The sequence below is a fragment of the Ipomoea triloba genome, chromosome 15, assembly GCF_003576645.1.
Source record: "Ipomoea triloba cultivar NCNSP0323 chromosome 15, ASM357664v1".
Lineage (NCBI taxonomy): Eukaryota > Viridiplantae > Streptophyta > Magnoliopsida > Solanales > Convolvulaceae > Ipomoea > Ipomoea triloba.
This window is the reverse complement of record NC_044930.1, coordinates 17,114,495-17,139,246: the sequence shown is the minus strand read 5'-3', so window position 1 is coordinate 17,139,246 and position 24,752 is coordinate 17,114,495. Positions and strand designations below refer to the sequence as shown.

Here is a 24,752-nt window from a genome sequence, read left to right as displayed (position 1 = left end):
GCTTTATTAGCTTTTAGGTCAGAATCTGGATTCTAGATTTGCTACATATGAGAGATGAACTTAGGGTGAGTAGTCCAGGCTAAATTAAACTTGAAGCTTCTGGGCCTTTCTGTATTCAAAGCTGGGTTTAGCGTGATTAACAAGGGGGAATGGTCGGACTCCACCATAGGTAAGTGTTGTACTTTGGCTTCCGGGAATTTGACTCTCCAATCAATGTTGCTTAGAGCTCTCTCCAAGCGAGCACCTTTGTAAGATGATGAATCAATTCCTCGCGTCCATGTAAATCTTGAACCAGCAAAGCTTAGATCTATCAACCCTTCTCTGAATATCCATTGATTAAAATCAGAACATCTTGTTGTATTAAAGCATTCTGGGTTACTGATCAACATGTAACAGAGTTGAAGTTCCCACATATAAGCCATTGAACCTGGTTAGTAAAAGCAGAAGAAGTAAGTTCAGTAAATAGAATCCTACGCAAGGACATATTGGGACTTCCCTACCACAGACAAAACCCATGGAGGCTCATTGTCATTTTCCACAAACAAATTTATAAATTGAGGGTGTGTGGGTAATATTCTGATAGAGGTGGACTCTTGTCAGATGATCCAAATGCCTCCGGAGAAGCCAACGCCTTCAACTCGGACCCACTCGTCAAACCCAAAACTAGAGCAAATCTTATTTGCTTGCGAACCGGAAACTTTTGGTTCTAGTAAACAGACAATGGAATGGGAATACTCTTCGCAAAATTGCTTCAAGGTGCGCCGAAATGGAGCCGAGGCAGCACCTTAATTGATAATTCCATATCATTAAATTCATTGATAATTATCAAAAAAGATAAACCGCGCTCAGGAGCGCATGTTGCCATCTGCCCCAGGGACATTCTATCCATCAAGTTGATCCGCATCTTGCATGGCTTCGCCAATTTAAAAAACAGGATTGGTGAAAACCTTGACAATGCCCGGCAGATCTTCCTTGTAATTATATCCAAATTCTTCCATATAGGATGACTCCGGCTGATAATTTGCGTGGTGGACTACTGTGCCTGTGATATGCTTTCCCCTATTGGACCCACGAACAACAGTATGCTTCGACTGCGCTGCTGCTCTTCTTGGGGTACCTCCACGACCACCTCTCCCCCTTGATGTACCTGAAGTAGCTATATGTGTCTGTCGCGTAATCCCTTGGTTTAAGGTTGTTCTCGAGATTCCTTCCTTCACCCTATAGTCTATGTTCCCCTGTTGTTGTGAAGTTCGAATACGAGGCAGAGTAGGAAATCTGACCCAGACTAGTAGTTTATGCACATTGTTAATTCTAGGGTTGAAATTAGGTCTCCATTCCTGCACTACTAAGTAGTGATCCATGATAACCCATGGCCCTAAGAATTTCGCGTAATCGTAGTCCCGAAGTGACTCGAATTTGGCCAGGAAAAGATCCTAATCGAGGGCGATAAGCTCGAAGCTAGCATCAAGATTCCACATTCTTTTTAGTTTTTGTAGAAGATAGCAATAACTAACCTTCCTTCCCAAGAGCTTAATAATGAGAGACCTTCTCCATGGTCGGCGCAGCCTTTCTTTCTCCTCCTTGGTCACCGGAATAATTGGGCACTTCAGATCTTTCTTAGATCCATCGACAATATCGTCGTTCAAACCATACTCCATCTCCACAGGTTCGTTCTATTCTTTCTTGTTCCATGCTTGATTGGGGGTTTCCACCGGGGTTTTCCATTGGACGGATTCTAGGGACATTAACCCCACTGCCTACGGCGTTTCTTGAACTATCTCCTCCAGCGGTACCAGCGTATTGTTTTCCATTGAGCCCTAGTTTCTTTTGGACTTCTTCGTGCTTCTTTGTAGTAAATCTGGTTCTTCCAGGGATCGAGAAGTCGCCGTCGGTGAGGACATTTCAGAGAGAGAGTCGGATACGTGTTCCATCTACCTCTATCAATGCTCTCTGAACTTCTATCTATTTCTTTTTGAACCCTGTTGTTAATATATATGAATGTCCAAAATGAACTTCAACCACAACTCCAAATTGCGAGGTGGGCCTAAACTTGAATTTCCAGATTTCGATTATGTTTATCCTAGGTTATGGATAAAAAAGTGTGAAAATTTCTTCATAATCTCTCAAACGTACTACTCCTGCACACTTAGACTATTTGACTTTGTATCTGAATGGAAAGGTGGGGGTAAGTTATGTAAGTAATTTGCGAGGGGGTTTGTTTGGAGACAATTCTCGATCTCAAGCGGTCTGTAGGAGGTTTGGCAGCAAATATATATGCATTTGTTGAGCAAGAATTGAATTTACTGCCTTAAAGCAATGGGGATGGAAGTGTAAGAAGAATTTACTAGATCGAATTGAACATATGAAGAAATGAGAGGGTAGATGCTACAATTCAAGAACATCCATATGTTACCGATAATTATTTTCTCAATCATTATGTGCGTGTGGATACTTAAGTAGGCAACCAGGTGCTTTAATTTAAGAGAAAATTGTCAGTTTAGTTTACTGACTATAGAGGTCCTGTTAATTGCAGTCCACGACTTTCAAAAGTGTTAATTGCATACCATGACTATTCAATTTTTATCAATTTTAGTCACTTCGGCTAAATTGCAGGCCAAATTTCGCTGGAGGTTAAAATAATGGGGGCATAAAAGTCATTTCACATTGTTTTTCTTCTCCGGCTAGGCATCTTCTTCGATGGCAGACCAGGCAACCATGGATTTGTCTCTGGTGAAGCCATATGTTCTTCCTCCGTTTACGAAGCCATCTCACGCCGGTCTCCTGCTACACCATTTACCTTAAGTTCGCCGCAGGGAAGCCCTCCGCCGCCACCGTCGCAGCAGGCGGCGTAGCCACCAATTTCTGCATAACCTGCGTCAATGTATCAGTTTCGCAAGTGAAGATGTAGTTCGACGCCGTGATGCGACGGCGGAGTACCAGAAGAAGCTCCTTCAGCGACCGCAGCAGACCAGCAACCTGTGGCAACGACCCGCGACCTTCTATCTCCGGTGGGTAGTCCGGCAGTTGAAGCAGATCTGTAGCGGTCAGCGGCGAATGAGAGCGGCGATGGTGTTGAGCTGTGGTGGATCGACGACAATCACCAACTTTCATTCCCTCCCTCCCCTTCTTCGCGGCGTCATATCAAATCTGCCGGAGAAGAAGCCATTTTGCGGAGAAGTTTTTTGGGTTGGCATTAGAAGCTTTACAAGATTTACAAGATTTAATTTAAACTCTGTACACAATCCATGGTTGCCTGGTCTGCCGTCGAAGAAGATGCCTAGCCGGAGAAGAAAAACACTGTGAAATTACTTTTACACCCCCATTATTTTAACCCTTGACAAAATTTGGCCGGAGTTACAAAAATTGATAAAAATTGAATAGTCAAGGTATGCAATTAACACTTTTGAAAGTCGTGGACTACAATTAACAGGACCCCTATAGTCAGTAGACTAAAATGACAATTTTCTCTTAATTTAATTTGTGAGAACTTCCAAGCCTGGAACGTTGGAGGAGGCTATATGGTTAGCCAAGAGCAAGGAATGAAGCTAAAGCTCCTGATTTTTTTCCCTAGAGGACCTAATCTATCTAAACCTCTAGGCAAGGTCACGAGTTTGAATCCTTGTCCCCTTTGTTGGCTAGGGTCAAAGTGCGGTTCACTTTTACTCACATTTAAATGGGTTGTGGGTTTCCCTCACCATCCAACAATGAAACACTAAGAGTGCAGAACCTTTGGCAGAATGGGATTAGGAATGCAAATCCCAAGAGAATAGGCATGCATGGCTAAAGCCAAGGAACAAAGGTTAAGTTGTGTGTTTTTACTGTCATGAAAAGTGGCAGCCAGGCCAACGGTGTAAAGCTAAAGTCCTCAATGTTATTGAAGGTAATGTGGAGGAGGAGGACTTTGAAATAGCTGAGGAACCATCACAAGAAAAGGAGTTTCAGCAAGAGGAAGGAGAACACGCGAAGTAGTGTCTCTGTGTGCAGTGTTATGATTATATTGTTACATTGGTGAAGCAATGCACACCATCAAGCTATCGGGAACTATAGATAGTTAGGAAGTAAATCACCATACTCGTTCGTAGACAGTTTTCTGGATCCCTATTTTGTGAGTAAACTAAGAAAAGGGATTAAGAAAGCTAAACCACTCTTAGTGATAGTGGCCAATGGGAAAAAGCTAAGCTTTTGTGATAATATGGTATGCAAGGATTTCAAGTGAAAGATCCACTGAGAAGTTTGAGAAGGATTTGATATTGTTGAGGTTAGGGGGCCGGGGGTGTGATATGGTGCTCGACATAGTTATACACAAGACCCATAGGAATTTTATCTGTGAAAGATGGCAAGAGGGTAAAAGCTTAAATATAATGATATGCCTAGCTAGTTAATGAGCTCAACTTGAAAGAGGCTTCACAATGAGAGGTTCTGCAAACCATGACAGAAAATCAATATATCTTTTGCTAAGGAACAAGTGGAATATCTAGGGCACATGATTTATGCTAAATTGGAGGCAGTAAGGTCATGGCCAAAGCCCCAAACTATTAAAGCTTTAAGGGAATTCTTGGACTTTCTGGATATTACAAGAGAAAAATTTTCAAGGGCTATAGAATAATAAGTAAACCTCTAAGGAATGCAATATGTTAGCTAGAGAAGAATGCTTTTGAGTGGGGTCTAGAAAAAAAAAGAGGCATTTGAAAACGTAAAGAATTGAAAGCTCTCTTGCACTACCCTGCTGGTTCTGACTATGCCAGATTCTCAGAAACTATTCATTATTGAAGCAGATTAGATGCTTTTTATTAAGGAATTGAATGGGAGCAGTGCTAATATAATGCATGAGGGTAGAGTTGTGGCCTACTTCAGTAAAGCTTTCGGATTAGAGAAACATTTGAGAATATCTATTTATGAAAAAGAATATTTGTCAACCATCAATGCAACTGAGAAATGAAGGTGTTATTTACTGGTTGTTAGAGCATCCTTATCAATGGTTTTTTGTTTGTTTATTTGATGATATGGATGAGAGAGATGATGATTTGGAGGAGAGAGGAGAGAGAGTAAAATGTATTTGCAGGGAAATAGGTTCTTTGTGGGGCCCAATGGAGAGAGAAATAGTTTTAAAAGTTGTGGCCTTGCGCGTTAATCTCAAATTGGGCGCCCAGAGGGCACGTAAACCTCTTTTATTTTTTATTTCTTTCTGTTGACAAGTGTGTTTTTCTTTTTTCTTTTTTTCTTTTTTCTTTTTCATCTCCTCCCATATTCTCTTTCCTAGTTATACCTGAAAAAACTTCTCAAAAACCACAACTGATATGGATGCTCTTATGCCATGAACCTGGGTCCACCTTGCAATGTGGACCCATGTCCAACTTCACAATTTTAGTATTCTATGTTCATAATTTTAAAACTTTATGTTCACAACTTTTTGAACTCTATATTCACAATTTTGAACTCTATATTCACAATTTCAGAATTATATGTTCACAATTTCATAACTCTATGTTCACAATTTCAAAATTTTATATTCACAATTTAATAACTCTATATTCAATAATATAACACAATTTTTGAATCTATATAACAAAATTGTGAATATTGAGTAATGTAATTTCGTATATATAATTCTAAAATTTTGAATATAAAATTCTAAAATTATGAACATAGAGCTCTAAAATTGTAAACATAGAATTTTTAAATTGTGAACATGGATCTGGGTTCATAGCATAATTTACCGTTATTTACTGGGAAGAAATTTCATAATTAGAACTGAGTCTCGAATTCCTTTTAGAACCAAAAATTAGTACGGTAATATAGGCTTGAAAATAGGGTTGGTAAAGCGTTATATAATATAACTAAAGAAAAAAATAACAAGATGTTCGCGTGGCCTAATGGATAAGGCGCTCGCCTCCGGAGCGGGAGACTGTGGGTTCGAGTCCCACCGTGAACGGATCAATTTTATTAATTATCTTACAGAGCGCCAAGGTGGGGGTCATTCAGGCCAGTAGGGTCACATATGAGAGACTTAAAACAATTATTTTAATGGGGGGCTAGAGATGCAATTAAGAACATGTTTTGAGCCCTAGATTGTTTCAGCCACTCTTTATTCCAAAACAAGCTTAAACCTGTATAAGTATGCAAATTTTATTGCCATGCCCCATTCTTTCAAAGTAGAGGCAATAACAGATTTTTTTTTCTTTTTTTTTTTTAGGGAATAACAGATTCATTCATGGAATGTGGGTGGCGGCGGGTACTCGTGTTCTCTGATTGTCAAATGGTTTGCTTGATGTGGGAGGTATCTATAAACTTTTCCTACACTAGTTGTGTTATTGGGTAGTGTCAAAGGTTAAAAGTTAAAACGACACTTTGATACAGTGTCTTTTCGATTTATTCGCAGATCAGAGAATAAGTTGACTCATGCTTTAACTGGAGAAGTGAGTTCACAGTTTGATCCTAGTAGTTAGTTTTATATATTATTATTATTTTACTTGTATTCAACATTTGATCCTTGATGCTTAATATATTTGGTTTCCTTTCACCAAAAGAGAAAGAAAAGATTCATTCATGGAAAAGATTTACAAATTTCATAGACTGCCACAAAACATAGCTTCTGATAGAGATCAGATAAGGTCTTTGTGAGAAAATGTTGGCAAAGACCTTTTAAACAATTACAGGTGAAGTTAAGCTTACCTAAGATGCATGATATTTCATACACCAAAAGATTGAGCCAAAAGGTTAATTTTTGCGGAGTATTGGTATAACACCAACTTCTACCAATTGTTATATCATGGACCAGGGTTTATTATAGATCATGATTTAAAACGACATTCAAATTATTTGTAACATATATTGTACTTTTAAATAATATTTTGTGTTTGCTACAATTAACATATTCTGTACATGTAGTTAACATATTATGTGTATGTAGTTAATTAATAAATGATGTGCATATAGTTAACATATTATTTGTCTTCAATTTATTTATAAGTACAGAATTTGGGCAAGAATATAATATTTTAACTATAGGCACATAATTTAAATGTCATTTTGAATTAAGGTGGACCCTTGTCCATGTTATAATTTGCCAACTTCCACAACGCACTACAGTCCATTCCTTTTCAAGCTCTATATGGATATATCCACCTCCCATGTTATCTTTAGATGATGAGAACAAGAACTTCAATAGAGAGTTTTTATTATTGATCAATTGTGTTTATGAAGTACACCTCGAGCTTTCTCCCTTAAGAAGAATGTGGTTGGTCTCGCGATCTTTTAGAGAGAGAGAGAGAGAGAGAGAGAGAGAGAGAGAAAAAAAAAAAAAAAAAAAAAAAAAAAAAAAAAGAGAGGTGAAACTCAAAGAAGACATTATTATTAGTGATGAAACATTTGACAAATACGAGAGAGTTGGTTACGGTAGGAACGTGTAATACATTTTGTAATTGTAGGACATGTGAAGGAGATGATATAGAAGTGTGCCAAATACTAGAAATATTCAAACCTACGTCATTACCAACTCAAAGAGCGTCATTCCCTGTATGTTCTTATACTCATTGCAGTAGGGAGGAATCTAGAGTGGCATGCTGGGTAACACCAATGTCTAGGAACCAATTCTAAGAGAATGTTGCAGCAGCTAGATCATTAGAAAAAGTCATGTGTGCTTGAGGGTTGGGTGCCCCCGAATACGTCCTATAGCACTGTACAGTAGTATGACCAAAATTTTCACAAATATGGCACTTTTGAACATAGCTATGCCACGATCGTGGCCTCGACCTCCTATATGTCCATAACTACGACCACGAGGTTTCTAATCATGTTGCTTTAGTCGTGAGGCGACAGATGGTCCATGTTGAGCAACAAGAGCTGTAGGTGGTTATGTGGGAAGCCGACAAAGGAATGTCATTAGTGTAGATAAACTAATGGGCAGTGAGATAGTCATTTAATTGATCAGTTGTCACTAGGGATGGAAATAGGCCTAGCCGAGCCAAGCTTTGAAAAATTAGGTCTAGGCTTGTTACAAAAATCTAAGGCAATGGTCTGGGCCTAAGCCTGTATGTAGGCTTTTTGTTAGGCTCAAGCTTGAGCCTACAGTTAGCCTGGGCCTGGAACCTCTTTAAAATCATATTTAATATGTAGGCCATTAAAAAGGCTTCAAAGTAAGTCCAACTTTGAGCCTATTTAAAGCCTACTGTTAAGTCTTTTTAAAAATTTTAATAAGTATTTCTAAATAACTTAAGAAATATACCTAATACAAAACTAATACATAACTGCATAAATATATCACCACAATGCAAGCATAATAACATTGAAAGATAAAATGAAATAAAACAAGTCACAACTTTAACTTGTTTAGGAATAAATTTAATTGTATTATTGCTTGTCATCTTATATAATCTCATAAATAGTTAATAATCAACTAACATAATTAACTTGTCACACTTCATAAAATATTATAACAGTAAGAACAATTAATAAACAATTAACAATAAGAAAACTTATAACAGGATTAACAGCAATGTCTATAATTGAATCAGATTTTAGAATGAAATTTTGGAAGTGGAGGATTAGAGTTTGATAATTATATATACTTGAGTTTATATTGTAAATATAAAAATATATTAGGTATAAAATAGAACACATACTAACATATATATATATATATATATATATGATTTCTCATGCGGTTAACCTTTTCTGGTGCGGTTGCTCTAAGTGCGTAATTTTCTTTCTTAAGGTGCGTGATTTCCTTTCTTAAGGTGCGTGGTTTGTATGCTTAAGGTGCGTCAGTGTTGAAACTTAAGGGGAGTGAACCTAAAGCTTAAGGTACATGGTTTTTCTTCTTAAGGTGTGTTGTTTTCCTTCTTAAGGTACATGATTTGTATACTTAAGGTGCGTGAGTTGTTGAAACTTAAGGTGCACCATTTTAAAACCTTAGGTGCGTGGTTTGTTTACTTAAGGTGCGTCGGCCTAAAGCTTTAGGTGCGCGTGATTTGTGTTTTTAAGGTACTTTGTTTGTGTGCTTAAGGTGCGTGATCTGTGTACTTAAGGTGCGTCATTATAATGCTTAAGGTGCGTAACCGCACAACCGCATGAGAACCCTTCCCTATATATATATATATATATATATATGGATGGAATGATCACATGAGAACTAGTCCCATGTGAGAACTATGCACTAATATTGACAATAGATTTTGCAAGATCAATAGCCAAATGTTGATCCCAAATTTGTGGCTAATTTCCAAAATTTTAGGCGCACATGAACATCTTAACAACTAAGTAAAGGCAAATCAATAAATTAGGAGCTCAATAATTAATCTTGAAAATACGTTGCACAACACACAACAACGGGTTACACACTACACCACAACGGATTGCATGATCAACACAGGCAAGCACAAGCTCCCCAGCGGGTTTAATAGACTCGTTGGACCCACAAGTCTATTGAACCCATTGATGAAATGTCCCGTGATCTTATCCCCAGTTGGACAGAGAACAAATAAAATTGAAAATATGTTACACAACCCACACAAATGGGATGCACAATCCACAACATTGGATTACACAATCATATTATCTAGTATGTGTGTGTTTGCGTATCTACTTCACAACCCCTTAAAGTCTAGAACTAGTCCCTGGCAATATAGTTCTCTTCATATGCAAAAAGTAGCTCTCTGCAAGAAAATGGACAGTTAATTCAAATTAAAGTTAGAAATTAGTATTTAGCATAATTAAAGTTTAAACATACTCTTTTCGATGCTCTTCATTTGGGTCCATGAAAGCATAATTTGACAATAATTTCTCATTCTCATTCACATTACCGAGTTGTTCATTATAATTTGGCCAATACGGAAATCTCAACGGTAGAGGTGGTTTTTGAATTTTCTTTGATCCCTCTTCCTGTACTGGGCATCGTCAACATCGGACTCAAATATTCCATCACACTGCAACAATAAACTAATAAGGCTTTAAAAGTTCACCTGTACAATTACACAAGATTCATTTTCTATATATATAAGGTAGATTATTTGTACTCATAAGCTAAAGTTCATTATTTGAACATGCAAAACAATAATATATTCATAATTGAAGGTTCACTATCAAAAAACATAATAAGTTTCAATCCAGGTTATACCATTGGTTTATGTCTGTTTTTTCTGTTAATTTTTGTTGTACCTTATGCTATAAAAGTTGTACTACATAATGTTTTGGACAAAAATGTCCCTACCGTTATAACTTTTGTTATCTTTTCACACTATAATTACCATGCACATGCACACACAATATTTTTTTCTTACATTCTTCAATGGTAAGTTTGAATTCATTTAGATTTTAATTAAATATTACCATAGTTATATTTAGTAATTTATTATTTCTATAATTCTTACTTCAATAATATTAATATGAATTCTACAATTATAAATAAATATTATATATATATATATATATATGTGTGTGTGTGTGCGCGCGCGCGCGCACTATTATTTTTAGAAAATATTAATATTATAAATGAGCAACAACATAATGTATTTGCAGTTGAATTGAGACAGGAATTTTAGATATCAATTTGTGAAAGTTGTTGAATTGAGATATTTAAAATCAAGTATTATGTATATCCATATATGAATATGAATTTATAAGGGATATATCTCTAATTAGAAGAAGACTACATTTAAACAAATTTTATTCATTTTCAAAAACAAAAAAGTTGTAATACAACGTTGAGTACCCTTAAAATTACAGTGGAATATATTATCATAATGAATTTGAATTTCTTGTGTTAATTTCAAATACATACACAACAAAAAATTTACTAAAATATCTATGAAATTTCGACAACTCAAAAAAAAAAAAAACGCATTATATTTATTTTAAAATGATTTACTAATTGGGTTTAAATACTGGGCACAAGTCTTCGCACAAAGCGCGTAGAAAAAAACTAGTTTATATACATAAGGTACATTATTTAAAAATGTAAGACAATAACATGAACCTAGCTGAAACTTCACTATTTGTATGCATAAGGTACACTATTTGTATTTCAAAATTAAATGCAAAACAATAACATATTCCTGATTGAATGTTTACTATTTTTATGTATAATGTAAATTATTTATCCTTTAAAAAGAAAGGTACTATAAGGTTTGTGAAGAAAAGTTTTTTTCCTGTGACGGGGTGTTGTAGTCTCTTTAAGCACTATGGTGGTTTGTTGAGGTAGTGTGGTGGTGGTGTTGGTATCGGTATCCTTCTCAACTTCTTCTTGTGGGATAGGTGTTAATCCAAGGTCCTAATTTGGTGAAGGCTTCCTCAAGCTCTGTAATTGTTGCAATAAATTAAAATTTTCGTCATTGAACACATCATCGATCATCCTCTAATAATGATGTAGCCTAGCAGCTTGTTTGAGAATTTCATGCCTACTTGTTTCCAACCTGCTAGGCCATCACCTCTCCATGCAAGTTCAACTATTGTAGCCATCAATTTCTTTAACACGTACGGTTGAGACCTTCTCAACATCATTCACCACAACCTTTTCACCCACACCCCATCTATTTAGGCATTCTCCTTCTCCTTCAATTCTCAACCGATGGCTTTGCAAATCTCTTCAAGACTTTAATACCCTTGCCATATTCACTGGCTTTCTTTTAATTTGTCTACAAATCTCTTTCTCGCCACCTCTATAGTCCAAATTGTAGCATGTCAAAAGTATGAAATCGAAAGCAAAAAATATATCAAAATAATACACATATAATAAGTTTATATTGGATTGGAAGTATTACCAATGTAAAAAAGAAGTTGGCCTTTTCTTCTACCACTCGATTAGAGATGTGAAAATGTATTCACAGAAATTCAAATTTTTTATTTGGTTGACTTCTAGTAGTATAGAGTACAACACCTTTAAGTTGGTAATTCTATTCTTATACCCTTTAAACAAGCATGAAACCACAAAAACAATGAAATTCCTCTTGAACATGTCACAATGTTCTTTCATATCAAATTAAAGATCAGACTATTTTTATCAGTGGAGAGTAAGTTGTATGTGACCCCAGGCCAAACGTGTCCTCCATTCAAGCAACAAGTTGGTGTACGGCATTGAAGTTATTGCCTTCAACTTGACATTTTGAAAGGTCTAACGTGCCCTCAACGTCATCTTCTATTAATAACATCAAACTGCAACAATGAACCCAAGCTAATCCATCTAATAGTATAGCATTCTTTTAGCCTTTAGTCAGCTTACCAACCAATCGTTGCAATTCCAGTAGTGACATCCTCATTTTAACAAGTGATTTGGAGGCCAGCCTGATGTCCAACTTGCTCTTCACCACTCTCTCCCTCTCCATTCTATTCATCAGCCTCATCTTCCTTATGCTTCATCTTCGATCTTATCAGTGTTTGCTTCCTTCCTCATATTTCTTCCTTTTCTGTTGTTCCATGACATCACCTGATGTGCCTTCACCCTCATCCTTGTTCTTTTTCTCTTTATGTAAGTTTTCTTTACTTCTTAAAGTGCCAGATCCAGGTCCTCGATCGCTATTAGACATTTTCTTGAATTAGCATGTTAGTAACATATATAAAACATTCACAGTATTTTTTACTAAATATCATATTTCTAAGTAGAGTGGGGTGGAGTTAACACATAAATTCAGTCATGCTCTTCACCAAATAAAAAATAAAAATTTTGTCATGCTCTACAAAGAAATAAAAAAAAAATATTTAATAAATAATGAACCTTATGTACAACATACATGAACCTAGAATATACATGCTTAAATAATAAACCTTAAATACATATTATACTAGTGTATATTATACATACAAATAATGTACATTCAATCAGTTTGTATATGATCAAATAGTGAACTTTATGCACACAAAATAATGTATATTTTGTACACAAATTGCAAACTCATATGTTTTCATACCATATTGTACATATTCAAATAATGTACATTATGCATATATATAATGTACCGTATACATAAAAATAATACATCTTCAATCATTTTGTACAAATCAAATAGTGAAATATGTGCATAGAAATAATATTATGCACATAAATAATGTATTGTATGCATTAAAATAATAAACTTTATGCATACATATAATACGGAGTAAAAATTTGGCATACATTAAAATAATGAAGTTTATCTTTCTTTTTAAGGTACACTTTCAAACAATTGGAGGTTCATCTTTTAGTGGAACAACATACAACATTATTTGGGTTCATTTCTATTTGAATACTTCCTAGCAACGAGTCTAAACCCTATGTAAAAACTGTACTTTTATGTATATTGTTTGAATACATTTTAGCAAGGGATGTGTATAGAATGGCGATATTATGACCTTATGAAGCTTCATGATTGCAACAATGGAGTCAGAAAAGCAGGTAATCACAATTATAGATTTATAGCAGTGGAGTTGAAGAAGAAGCAATCACGTCGTGTAGAGGTCAGATGTCAATTTTTAGCTTTTATACTTAAAAAATATACACATCACGCACATGTTTTACAAGTTTCGTTGACAATGCCGTCTCTTTATTAAAAATAAATAAAGGAATGACGTTAATTTAGGTCATGGTCCACTTAAGAAGCATTGCTAAAGTTTCTCCATCGGGAACTTTCTTTTTTATTTTTCAATTCTTTAACCAATCATTATACCATGGACCATGGTCCACATAGTAAAGTAAATCATTAACATATACATAGTAATAAATTTTTAATATATTAAAGATACATTTTTAATACACTAAATGTTATTTTTTGAAGATAACATTATTTGACTACTGAATATTCAGTATAATAAAACTTTGATACTCAAATAATGCACCTTCAATGTATTAAAAATGAACATTTATAATGATCCACATTATAATTTGCCATTCTTTAGCCCCAGTTTTCTGTTTCTTTTGGATCTCTGCATCTTTCTTCATTTCTTAAATTCTTTAGCCCCAGTTTTCTGTTCTTTTTGGATTTCAATCCCCAGGCGTTACACATACATCCCTTCCAAATCAAATTCAATCAAAGCCAATGAGCATGTATGTATGCCTGTGATATCAAATTTTCACAAAGGCCTTCTCTTCCTTATTTCCTTGTAAAACAAGAGGTTGATGCTTATATTTCTCTTTTACAATTCTTCTCTTTATGTACAAAAAATTCAAAAATAAAAATTACAAGCTCAAGGCTCTTGATGCAACCTCACAGTCTCCATCCATGTCTCCCTTCAGCGGTTCTTCATTCTTTTCCTGAAAAAGAATTCACACCCTTTAGCACAAGCCCTCTTGAGGGCATAAAACTGATCTCCTATTGTTCTCAGATATCAGTCAATTGAGCTTAGGGGTTAACTAAATTAGTAGAGGAAAAAACATACTGCTTTATCGGTTGATGTCATCGCTGAAGAAAGTCTCTCCGACCCAGCATTTCCATGAAGAATTTTTGCTCCACACCCAGGAGTGTCAAGTGATCCCACAGCCTCTTCATCAACCAAGACCATATCAACACCATCATTTCCTGGTCTGGCATCTGGAACCTGTATACAAGATCAAGTGTTTCATGTTTAATAATGTATTACAATTAGTCAATTTCAAGATTTTTCATGTCAATGAGAAAGAGTTTCAATCAGTGTGCTATACAACTTGAAATTTATTAGCTGAATGCCGATAAAATTGAAGCTCAATGGAGATAAGGACATCAGGTATCTGAAAAGGTATATCAACTTCTCCAAAATAAGGTTCAATGAAATTAGGAAGCCCATATCATACCTCAAACATGGCTTCAGTCAGAATACTTTCTAAGATAGATCTTAAACCACGTGCACCAGTGCTTTTTGCTATCGCTTTCTTCGCAATCATTTTCAATGCATTATCAGTAAAATGAAGCTTGACCTGTAACATAGAATCAAAGTCGTTTCATGAAAACATTTCTTTTCTGTACTCCACCCCCTACTTATAGTTACTGAAATACAATATGGTCTTTGTATCTGCAGCAAAACCTTACATTATTCAAAGCAAACATTCTCTTGTACTGTTTGCAAAGAGCATTTTTGGGCTTCATAAGAACCTGCAAGAATGAATATATTAACAATCCATCTTAAAGAAAAAAGCCAAAGGAAAACAAATATATTTGATTATGATCAGCTTTCTTCTGTTTTTAACCCCTTCTCTGCTCCAGAAGTTCCTGATACAGATGATAAGGCACAAAAACAAAGTGAATTCACATAGATTTGTCTGTTTTTAGAACAACTGCCCATAAATGTTAGGCAAATTCTCCTGTAATTGTGAGACCATCACACCGGTCTCAATCCGTGAGACGGGTTAGGTCAGGATAATTTGGGTCTTATGCCATATGGGCTTAGTAATATTATTTCCTGCAAACTGTCTATTACAGTTTTGCTATTAAGTATTATATATATGTCCTAATATATTGATTTTATTTGCAATTCTGCTAGGTAATATGTTGGCACAAATTAAGAGCTTGATACTTGATTCAAGCTAATCACAATTAGCAAGGATAGTTCAACTACTGGTGAAACTTTTATTAGGCAATAAAACAGTGACATCAAGCTTGTGCTACAAAAGACTTTACACAAACAAATTTGCATAGAGCTTAAAAACTTCATAAGCTATTCTAAACCTGTATTATACTCTTACATATACCAAAAGAAAAGAAATCTCTGCAAGTGTATTTTAGCCTATGCTATGATCCCTTTACAACAATGTTAGCTTCTTTCCAACTTATCCACAACACAAGATTGAACCATTTGTCCATTTCTCCAAGAGAATTTAATAAAGCCCTGTTTATCCACAAAAACACAGCTCAAGCTAACCTGTTGATAATACAACTCACCCTTTATTCAAATATAGTCAGGTCAGCTATGCCATCCACTTTTCAAACCCACTAGCATGCATGCCTTAGCAATGTCACCTATCTCCCATAACTATCATTACTCCTTATAAGGGGGGGAATCAATAGACCTACATTGAATACACCAAATCATCTTTAATTAATTCAGTCATTTTCTTCAATTTGTGCAACTTGCATCTTACTTTGAATTTTTCATTTCAAATATGTAACCTGTTAAGTTTCATATTCCAAATTACTATTCTTCAAATTGGCTTATCCAGAGCTGTATAGGGACGCATCAGAAATCAGAATGTAAGGCTGATGTTCTCTTATATGGCCTTTTATTTTGGGAGTCTAAAAAATACTCTCATTTTTTTTTTTTTTTGAAAGGAAAAAAAAAAAAACTCTCATTAAAAGCTAATAAACATAACAAACAAATAGGGAGGAAAAGCTCAAAACATAGAACAAACCTGAACAAGTTGGTTTTCATCTAGAGCAGATAAACTAACAAAAATTGGAAATCGTCCAACAAACTCAGGAATGAGGCCATATGCAGTGAGATCATTACTTTCTACCTGAAAATTCAAGAACCACAATAAGGAAAATCCCCCATGCATCTCAGTTTAACAAGCTTTGATTGTGAAAGATATTAGGTATCAAGAGAAATCTCCTCACAGATTCCAACAATGATGATGCCACTACAGCATTTGTAAGTGCACTAAGGCTCATATTTGTACGAACTGGAGCTCCAAACCCAATTGAAGAGTCTTGTCGCCTGGGACAAAAATAATAATCAGGTCAACCATTCATGTAGAGATATATCTGTGCATTTAACACAGTATATATACCTGGTCAAGTAAAATACTTTTAAATAATGGTACTACCTCTCTGAAATTGTCTTTTCCAGTCCAATAAAAGCTCCACCGCAAATAAAAAGGATATTTTTTGTATCTATCTGTCAAAAAAGTCATTAAAAATCAATAGGTTTCAATGAAAAACTGCAGAGAATTCAATAACAGAATAGTGTGTGATTTTGGTATCATCAAACTACAAAATTGAAGATGGCTTTCAAAATATCCATAATACTGAAGATATGAGGTTCCCCAATCAAGAAGCATAAACCACTGATGCTATGGACCTTTAGAAATGAATCTTCTGTTCTGTTAAATTTTACTTGTGCTTAGGTTGGATTTGGAGACAAGTTAGTATAAATATGTTATATGTACTTCCACATTTCAGAATGAAGTACTTTTCATGGACCCAATCCAGATGCAATCTATATGTTGAAAATTGTATCAGTGCAGCCATGAGGACAAAAAGAAGGAACTCGAGTCCATTTTATCTTTTCAGCATTACATAAGTTGTACATTAATATTTTCCTTTCACTTTTCTATTTACCCCCATCACACACACACACACACAAAGTCATACTCAGTAATAAAACATCATGGACAGAATAACATCCCATTGGGATAAAATTCAAATAAATCAAGTGCGTGCAGGTATCCAAAGAGCTGAAAGTGAGAACTAGACTAGCCATGGCACCACATAATTGTCATTCGCAAGCAATTTCAGAAGTAAAGTAAGAGGAGATGGGTTCATGGGTCTAGATGCAACACCTGAATACTGTCACCACGAGAATGTTTCCGTGCTCTATTATCAGGTACATTTACAACCTGAGACAACATAATGTATGTAAAACAATCAACAAGGAAATTGATTAGAAATAAATAACCAGGCTAAACAAGCAGGCACTTTGTAGGACATTTCATACCTTAACAAGATGAGTTTAAAAAATTAAAAGGAACTGCAGCATGGAAACTAGAGCAATGCTTCCTTAGAATTTTTAAAGACTACAGGATACTCAAAATGAACAGAGAAGACAAATTCACTGAACTTACAGTTCCTTCCAGCATTTTAAGCAGACCCTGTTGAACACCCTCCCCACTTACATCTCTGCCGATGTTTAAGCTCTCAGCCTATACAGATCATATGAAACGATATTTATTTATGATAGCATATAACTCAAGTCATAAATACTTAAAGTGAAGTATTAAACAATAGATTGGGGCCCTCAATCTTATTGTGGGAGGTATATAGTAATATTATGCAACCTTCTTAGTTATCTTATCAACTTCATCAATATACACAATTCCATGCTCAGCTGCTTCTACATCAAAGTCTGCAGCCTGGGAGAACAAAAATATAACCCAAAAAAAAAACATGAAAATTTGTAATATGAAACTTCTTAGCTTTCATGAAAAGGAATGAAAAAATAAACTATGCATACCATGAGTAATTTAAACAATATTGATTCCACATCCTCTCCAACATAACCTGCCTAGAGTTGAAGAGAAGTTCGGCTTAGCAGTATTAAAAGATCAATGAAAATTGCATGTCAATCTCTGTTGACATTGATGTAGGATTCTTGAAACTGAAGAAAACAAAAGCATTTATGCATCATCTTTAAATTCAAAATAAGAGCAGAATGCAACATTAGAAGCCATATCATTACATATCACACTCCAACAAATTGAATGTTTCATAACAAATAGCTATAAAAAGGTGAAGCTACAGCAAACCTGCCTGTGTCAATGTTGTTGCATCTGCAATGACAAAAGGAACATTTACGAGACGAGCTAGTGTCTTTGCAAGTAACGTCTTGCCTGTCCTTTCATTGATGAAAATTATACAGAGTTAAAATTCCAAGATATATATTATGAACAACTCTGTATTTCTTACTGAAACATGGATTCATGGAAGAAACCATACTAGAACTACAGGAGAAACCCAGGTTGAGAATTAGATACAGATACTGGAGCTTAAATTAGAGAGATACTCTGTTTAAAAAGATTAAGTCTTATACCCGAGCCAGTTGGACCCATCAATAACACGTTGCTCTTATCCAACTCAACAAAATCACTTTCAAAGTTTCCTTGTTCATCTACAGTTTTGCCTGATTCTCCACCTGCCCTGGTATTATGGTATAGTAGTGTACTAATGTATTAGTAGAATCCTTGAAATCAATCCACCATTTAAGGTAAATAGCTAATGATAAGTGATGAAAGGTATGCGAGCAATCAATTATCATGTGAAAGAGAAATCACATTTCAATTCAAGGAACCAGGTTATCCTGGGAATAACAATGTGGTGTATTATCCGCTATGTAGGAGCGGGAACAGTGGAACATAACCAAGAGATGAACAACGAAGCGGACTAGGCTTCAAAAAATCAAGTACTCATTAAAAAGACAAATGGAGTGTATTAAAAGAATTACAATTTGAAGTACATCAAAGCAGAATCCTAATCCCTTTGGACTTCATTATTACAAACATACAGATCACTTTTATACACACAAATTAGGAGGACATTGTTGAGTGACAAGAAACTTTCTATCATGGTTGCAGAAGACTAGTTTTAAATACTATTTCCAGTCTAATTAAGCTTTCATGATTAAAAATCTTTAAATGTATCCACAAAGTGTCTCCCATAGGAAAAGAGAACATCCAACTCACGTTTGGGTTGAGGAGGCATCATATATTCTTTTGTAGTGATTGTAAACTGCCACAGACAGCACCTGCAAATTGCTTACTAAAAGCTATAAGATCATATCTAACCATTGAAAAGTCAAGCAAAAGTATATTTCTTTGTAAGTGGGATAAATTCATTGCATTCAAGAATCAAGATTAGATAATCTCTGCACCTAATCAATAATAAGCAAATCATTACAAGATTATACTACCAATATATCCTCACCTTCTTGGCTCTCTCTTGCCCAACTACAAACTCATCAAGCCCTTTACATATCTCTTTCGGAGTTGGCAACTTCTTCACCACATTTAACCCAGTCCACTCACCGACAGACCCCTCCATACTCTCCTCCACCTCAGTCTCACTACTACTGCTACTACTACAACTATCACTAGTACTACTACTTTCCCCAACATCACTGCTACTATTATTACCACTGTAAGTCCTCAACTTCTCCCAAATCTTTCCCGCAGTTTTTCCATTCTCGCTGCCAGCGGCCGTGTTACCGTTATTTTCCCTCTCCCCTACCCCGCCCTTAACCTGCCCAATCTCAATGAAATTCCCCTGCAAGGGCTCCAACTTGGAAGGCCGGAAATAGAACGCAGTGCGGCAATGAGGGCACAAATTAACCGCCTGATAAATTCCGGTCTCGCCGGCGGTGATCGATAAAGGTCGATTGGAGAAGAGCACGGCCATGGGCTTAGAGCAGCGCGGGCAGTTCACCTCCGCTTTTACATGGTCGTAGTTGTCGGAACTCCCTTCCCATTTGCACCTCCGCTGAAACCCTAACCCTAACCCTATCACCCGCATCGTGGACGGAGGAGGGAGATGCTGGCGGCTAGGGGTTGAGAAGAAGGGGAGTTTCAGAGGAGGTGTGAGGGAAGAGGAGTTGGAGGAGAATTTGGAAGAAGTGAAGGAGAGAAAGGTAATTTTAAAAGTGAAATGGTGGCAGAGCTTTGTTTTGTTGTACCTAAAAATTGCAGACATTTTTCTCTGTTCGTCTTCTCTTCGATTCTGGCTTGCAGGCTGCAGCTATTGAGCTGAAGAGCAAGAAAGGGAAGGGTTATAATTGGAATTTCAATGTGAGACCCGACGCATTTAGCATGAACCCAAGATTTGACGAGCCGAAAGCTATGGTTGATCCTTTGGGAATCTAGTCATTTCAAGCACAAATTAAATAAAGAGTCACACTTGTGTGAGACCGTTTTACAAATCCTTGTTTATGAGACGGGTCGGGTCGAAGTACCATGCAAATGTCATACTTATATGTGCAAATGTCATACTTATATGCTCAAATATAACACTAATCAAGAATACAATTTTTGTTACTTATAAGAGAAAAAGTAATACATTTTTCATAATAAGTAATGTTGACAAGTGTCTCTTACTTACAAGGGCAAATATAATACTTTTGAGGAAAAATGTAATACTTTTAAATTGAAATGTAAAAGTATTGTATTCTCCCTTAAAAGTATTATATTTACCCTTATAAGTAACAAAAATTTTATTCTTGATTAGTATTACATTTGAGCATATAAATAGGACATTTGTCATATAAGTATTACATTTGCATCTTGACACGACCCGACCCGACTCGTTTCATGATGAGACGATCTCACACAAGTTTTTACCTTAAATAAATAAGGGAAAATAGTCAAATACACTATCGAATTTTTTGTAAGAAGTCAATTAAGTCATTGACTTTTGAAAATTACAATAAAATTCACAAACATGTTATTTTGGAGTAATTAAACCTATTAACATGTTGGTGACTTGTAATTACAGGTCAATTAAGATTTCGACGACTCTCCGACGAGGCGACAAACCTCCTGCCAAAGTCCGGCGAACCATAGGTAAGTTAGGTCAAAAACCAGCTACCTGCGACCTCGGTTAACGGAGATTGCGACCAGTTTGATCTAACTTATAACTAAGGAGGCCTACTTGGATAACTTTAAGTTGCTCTTTCCGGATAGCTTATTAAGTTGGAGGGGTGTGATGATGCATTTGTTGGAAGAACATATCAAAGACGCAAGTCAACTTCATAAGATATTTATATTGGTTTATTTTCTCCTGCAAGATTTACATATTGTTATACTTGTTTTCTTGTTTCCTATTTGTGTGCTTGTTACTGTTTATTACCGTTGTTTCATTAGAGCATCCTTATCAATGAAAATATTTCGCGGTAATTGAGGAGTTTTTGTAAGTGTGATTAGGAAAGAGAAAATGGAGAGAGATGAATTAAAAAACAAAACAAAACTTAATTTTAAAAATATATATATAAATAATGTTGCTGTCAGGCGCGGCTGACGCGCCCGCATGGGCGCTACTGTGCGCAGAACGCGCACAGCAAGCAACAAGTAATAAATTTTTTTTTCTTGAACTCCTAAACTCCCGACCCTTTGCAGTTGATCCCCAAACCTTCTCTCTCTTCTTCTCTTACTTGCCATGTTGGCATTAGATCTGACAATATCTCCATATAAACCATAGATGTAGATGCTCTTAGTATTTAAGAGCTTAGAGATTATGTGAATAATAATTAGGAATTTTGTGATTTTTTTTCTAATGACATTTGTGAGAGAAAAAAACTCCACAACTCTATCCTTTTACTTTGCTTCTTTGCTTTCTACTGTTTAGTAGCAACCATAGGTAATCCTCATCTTCGCCCATTCCTCCGGCTCGGCTCTCCGATCCAGTCCTGTACATCGCCCAGTGACGCATTCTCAGACCTCTAAGTGCACAACATAGTCTCAAATAGATGGTGGATAGTGAAATCATGAACCATAAAATAATTTATTTAAATTTCGTAGCAAAATAGTTTTTTTGCTAAAATATTTATGATTGTAAAAATAATTCTATTTTGAGAGTATTTGTACTAAAATAATATTGTTTAAAATAACGGGGTGTCCCAACTTAGGCACTCAACGGCTCTACGGACCTCACCTCAGCTTTGTCCTTTATTCAGTCAGTCCTCTACGGCTCTACTTCATNTACCATGCAAATGTCATACTTATATGTGCAAATGTCATACTTATATGCTCAAATATAACACTAATCAAGAATACAATTTTTGTTACTTATAAGAGAAAAAGTAATACATTTTTCATAATAAGTAATGTTGACAAGTGTCTCTTACTTACAAGGGCAAATATAATACTTTTGAGGAAAAATGTAATACTTTTAAATTGAAATGTAAAAGTATTGTATTCTCCCTTAAAAGTATTATATTTACCCTTATAAGTAACAAAAATTTTATTCTTGATTAGTATTACATTTGAGCATATAAATAGGACATTTGTCATATAAGTATTACATTTGCATCTTGACACGACCCGACCCGACTCGTTTCATGATGAGACGATCTCACACAAGTTTTTACCTTAAATAAATAAGGGAAAATAGTCAAATACACTATCGAATTTTTTGTAAGAAGTCAATTAAGTCATTGACTTTTGAAAATTACAATAAAATTCACAAACATGTTATTTTGGAGTAATTAAACCTATTAACATGTTGGTGACTTGTAATTACAGGTCAATTAAGATTTCGACGACTCTCCGACGAGGCGACAAACCTCCTGCCAAAGTCCGGCGAACCATAGGTAAGTTAGGTCAAAAACCAGCTACCTGCGACCTCGGTTAACGGAGATTGCGACCAGTTTGATCTAACTTATAACTAAGGAGGCCTACTTGGATAACTTTAAGTTGCTCTTTCCGGATAGCTTATTAAGTTGGAGGGGTGTGATGATGCATTTGTTGGAAGAACATATCAAAGACGCAAGTCAACTTCATAAGATATTTATATTGGTTTATTTTCTCCTGCAAGATTTACATATTGTTATACTTGTTTTCTTGTTTCCTATTTGTGTGCTTGTTACTGTTTATTACCGTTGTTTCATTAGAGCATCCTTATCAATGAAAATATTTCGCGGTAATTGAGGAGTTTTTGTAAGTGTGATTAGGAAAGAGAAAATGGAGAGAGATGAATTAAAAAACAAAACAAAACTTAATTTTAAAAATATATATATAAATAATGTTGCTGTCAGGCGCGGCTGACGCGCCCGCATGGGCGCTACTGTGCGCAGAACGCGCACAGCAAGCAACAAGTAATAAATTTTTTTTTCTTGAACTCCTAAACTCCCGACCCTTTGCAGTTGATCCCCAAACCTTCTCTCTCTTCTTCTCTTACTTGCCATGTTGGCATTAGATCTGACAATATCTCCATATAAACCATAGATGTAGATGCTCTTAGTATTTAAGAGCTTAGAGATTATGTGAATAATAATTAGGAATTTTGTGATTTTTTTTCTAATGACATTTGTGAGAGAAAAAAACTCCACAACTCTATCCTTTTACTTTGCTTCTTTGCTTTCTACTGTTTAGTAGCAACCATAGGTAATCCTCATCTTCGCCCATTCCTCCGGCTCGGCTCTCCGATCCAGTCCTGTACATCGCCCAGTGACGCATTCTCAGACCTCTAAGTGCACAACATAGTCTCAAATAGATGGTGGATAGTGAAATCATGAACCATAAAATAATTTATTTAAATTTCGTAGCAAAATAGTTTTTTTGCTAAAATATTTATGATTGTAAAAATAATTCTATTTTGAGAGTATTTGTACTAAAATAATATTGTTTAAAATAACGGGGTGTCCCAACTTAGGCACTCAACGGCTCTACGGACCTCACCTCAGCTTTGTCCTTTATTCAGTCAGTCCTCTACGGCTCTACTTCATTGAGTCAATGTAACTCCAAGGCTCAAAGTAAATATTACAAGCCAAGAAGTCTAGGATCGCATCACAGGCGTCTTGCGGAAGAGATCGTTTGATGCTTAGATTTTCCTATATTTGTAATAGAAAGTTTATAAAGTAAAGAGGATAAGAGACTTATAAAAATGGCAAATAGTGGAGATTTTATGAGTTATCCTTCTCCCACAATCTATTTCTCATGAAAGATTCTGATGATGTTCTTAGTATACAAATACAAAAGAATCTCTTTAAATACAAGAGTAGAAGGTAACATTAAATTTTTGAACAAGTCCTTAAAATTAAGAGGCATAATTGTGATGAATAATGGTTTAAAAATTAAAATTTTCCATTGTCAACTTCTGCAACTGAGTTGATTTTCTTGCGTCTTCGTTTATATTTCTTGCCAATGAACATATTAGTAAATTTTTGTTTTTTTAAATATTAAAATTAAAATGGATTTCATACAGTATATGATGCCATTGTTGCGACTCAGCTCTTTGGATTTCATAATTAAATTTTTACATATTTCATACAAAAACGTATCGTGCTCACTAACACTTGTTGTTAATGTTTTGAAAAATAATTTTGGAGTCTGGTGTCTTAATGCGTCTCAAATTTCTAAGTTTTCTTTAATTCTTCATTAATATTTTATTAAAACTTTT

General features: G+C 35.5%; 1 protein-coding gene and 1 non-coding gene across 3 annotated transcripts; one reads left to right on the top strand and one right to left on the bottom strand.

The window, feature by feature from the left end:
- The first annotated feature begins 5,859 nt into the window (after positions 1-5,859).
- TRNAR-CCG lies at positions 5,860-5,932 on the top strand. The gene has a single exon. It is a non-coding gene; the product is annotated as a tRNA-Arg (tRNA).
- Positions 5,933-14,012: 8,080 nt separating this feature from the next.
- LOC116006963 (CLP protease regulatory subunit CLPX2, mitochondrial) lies at positions 14,013-20,431 on the bottom strand. Of its 2 annotated transcripts, XM_031247507.1 has the most exons (15): positions 19,572-20,427; positions 19,331-19,392; positions 18,682-18,788; positions 18,398-18,481; positions 18,106-18,152; positions 17,930-18,004; positions 17,717-17,794; positions 17,435-17,491; positions 16,700-16,770; positions 16,491-16,590; positions 16,286-16,390; positions 14,970-15,032; positions 14,735-14,857; positions 14,344-14,502; positions 14,013-14,218 (listed from the first exon to the last, which is right to left on the bottom strand). In XM_031247507.1, exons 1-15 carry the CDS (start codon positions 20,331-20,333, stop codon positions 14,144-14,146), a joined length of 1,968 nt encoding a protein of 655 aa, XP_031103367.1. In that variant the 5' UTR covers positions 20,334-20,427; the 3' UTR covers positions 14,013-14,143. The 2 variants fall into 2 exon arrangements, with proteins under 2 accessions (XP_031103367.1, XP_031103368.1); XM_031247508.1 differs by lacking the exons at positions 14,013-14,218; positions 14,344-14,502; positions 14,735-14,857; positions 14,970-15,032 and adding an exon at positions 15,087-15,149 and having other exon boundaries at positions 19,572-20,431.
- Between the last annotated feature and the right edge of the window lie 4,321 nt (positions 20,432-24,752).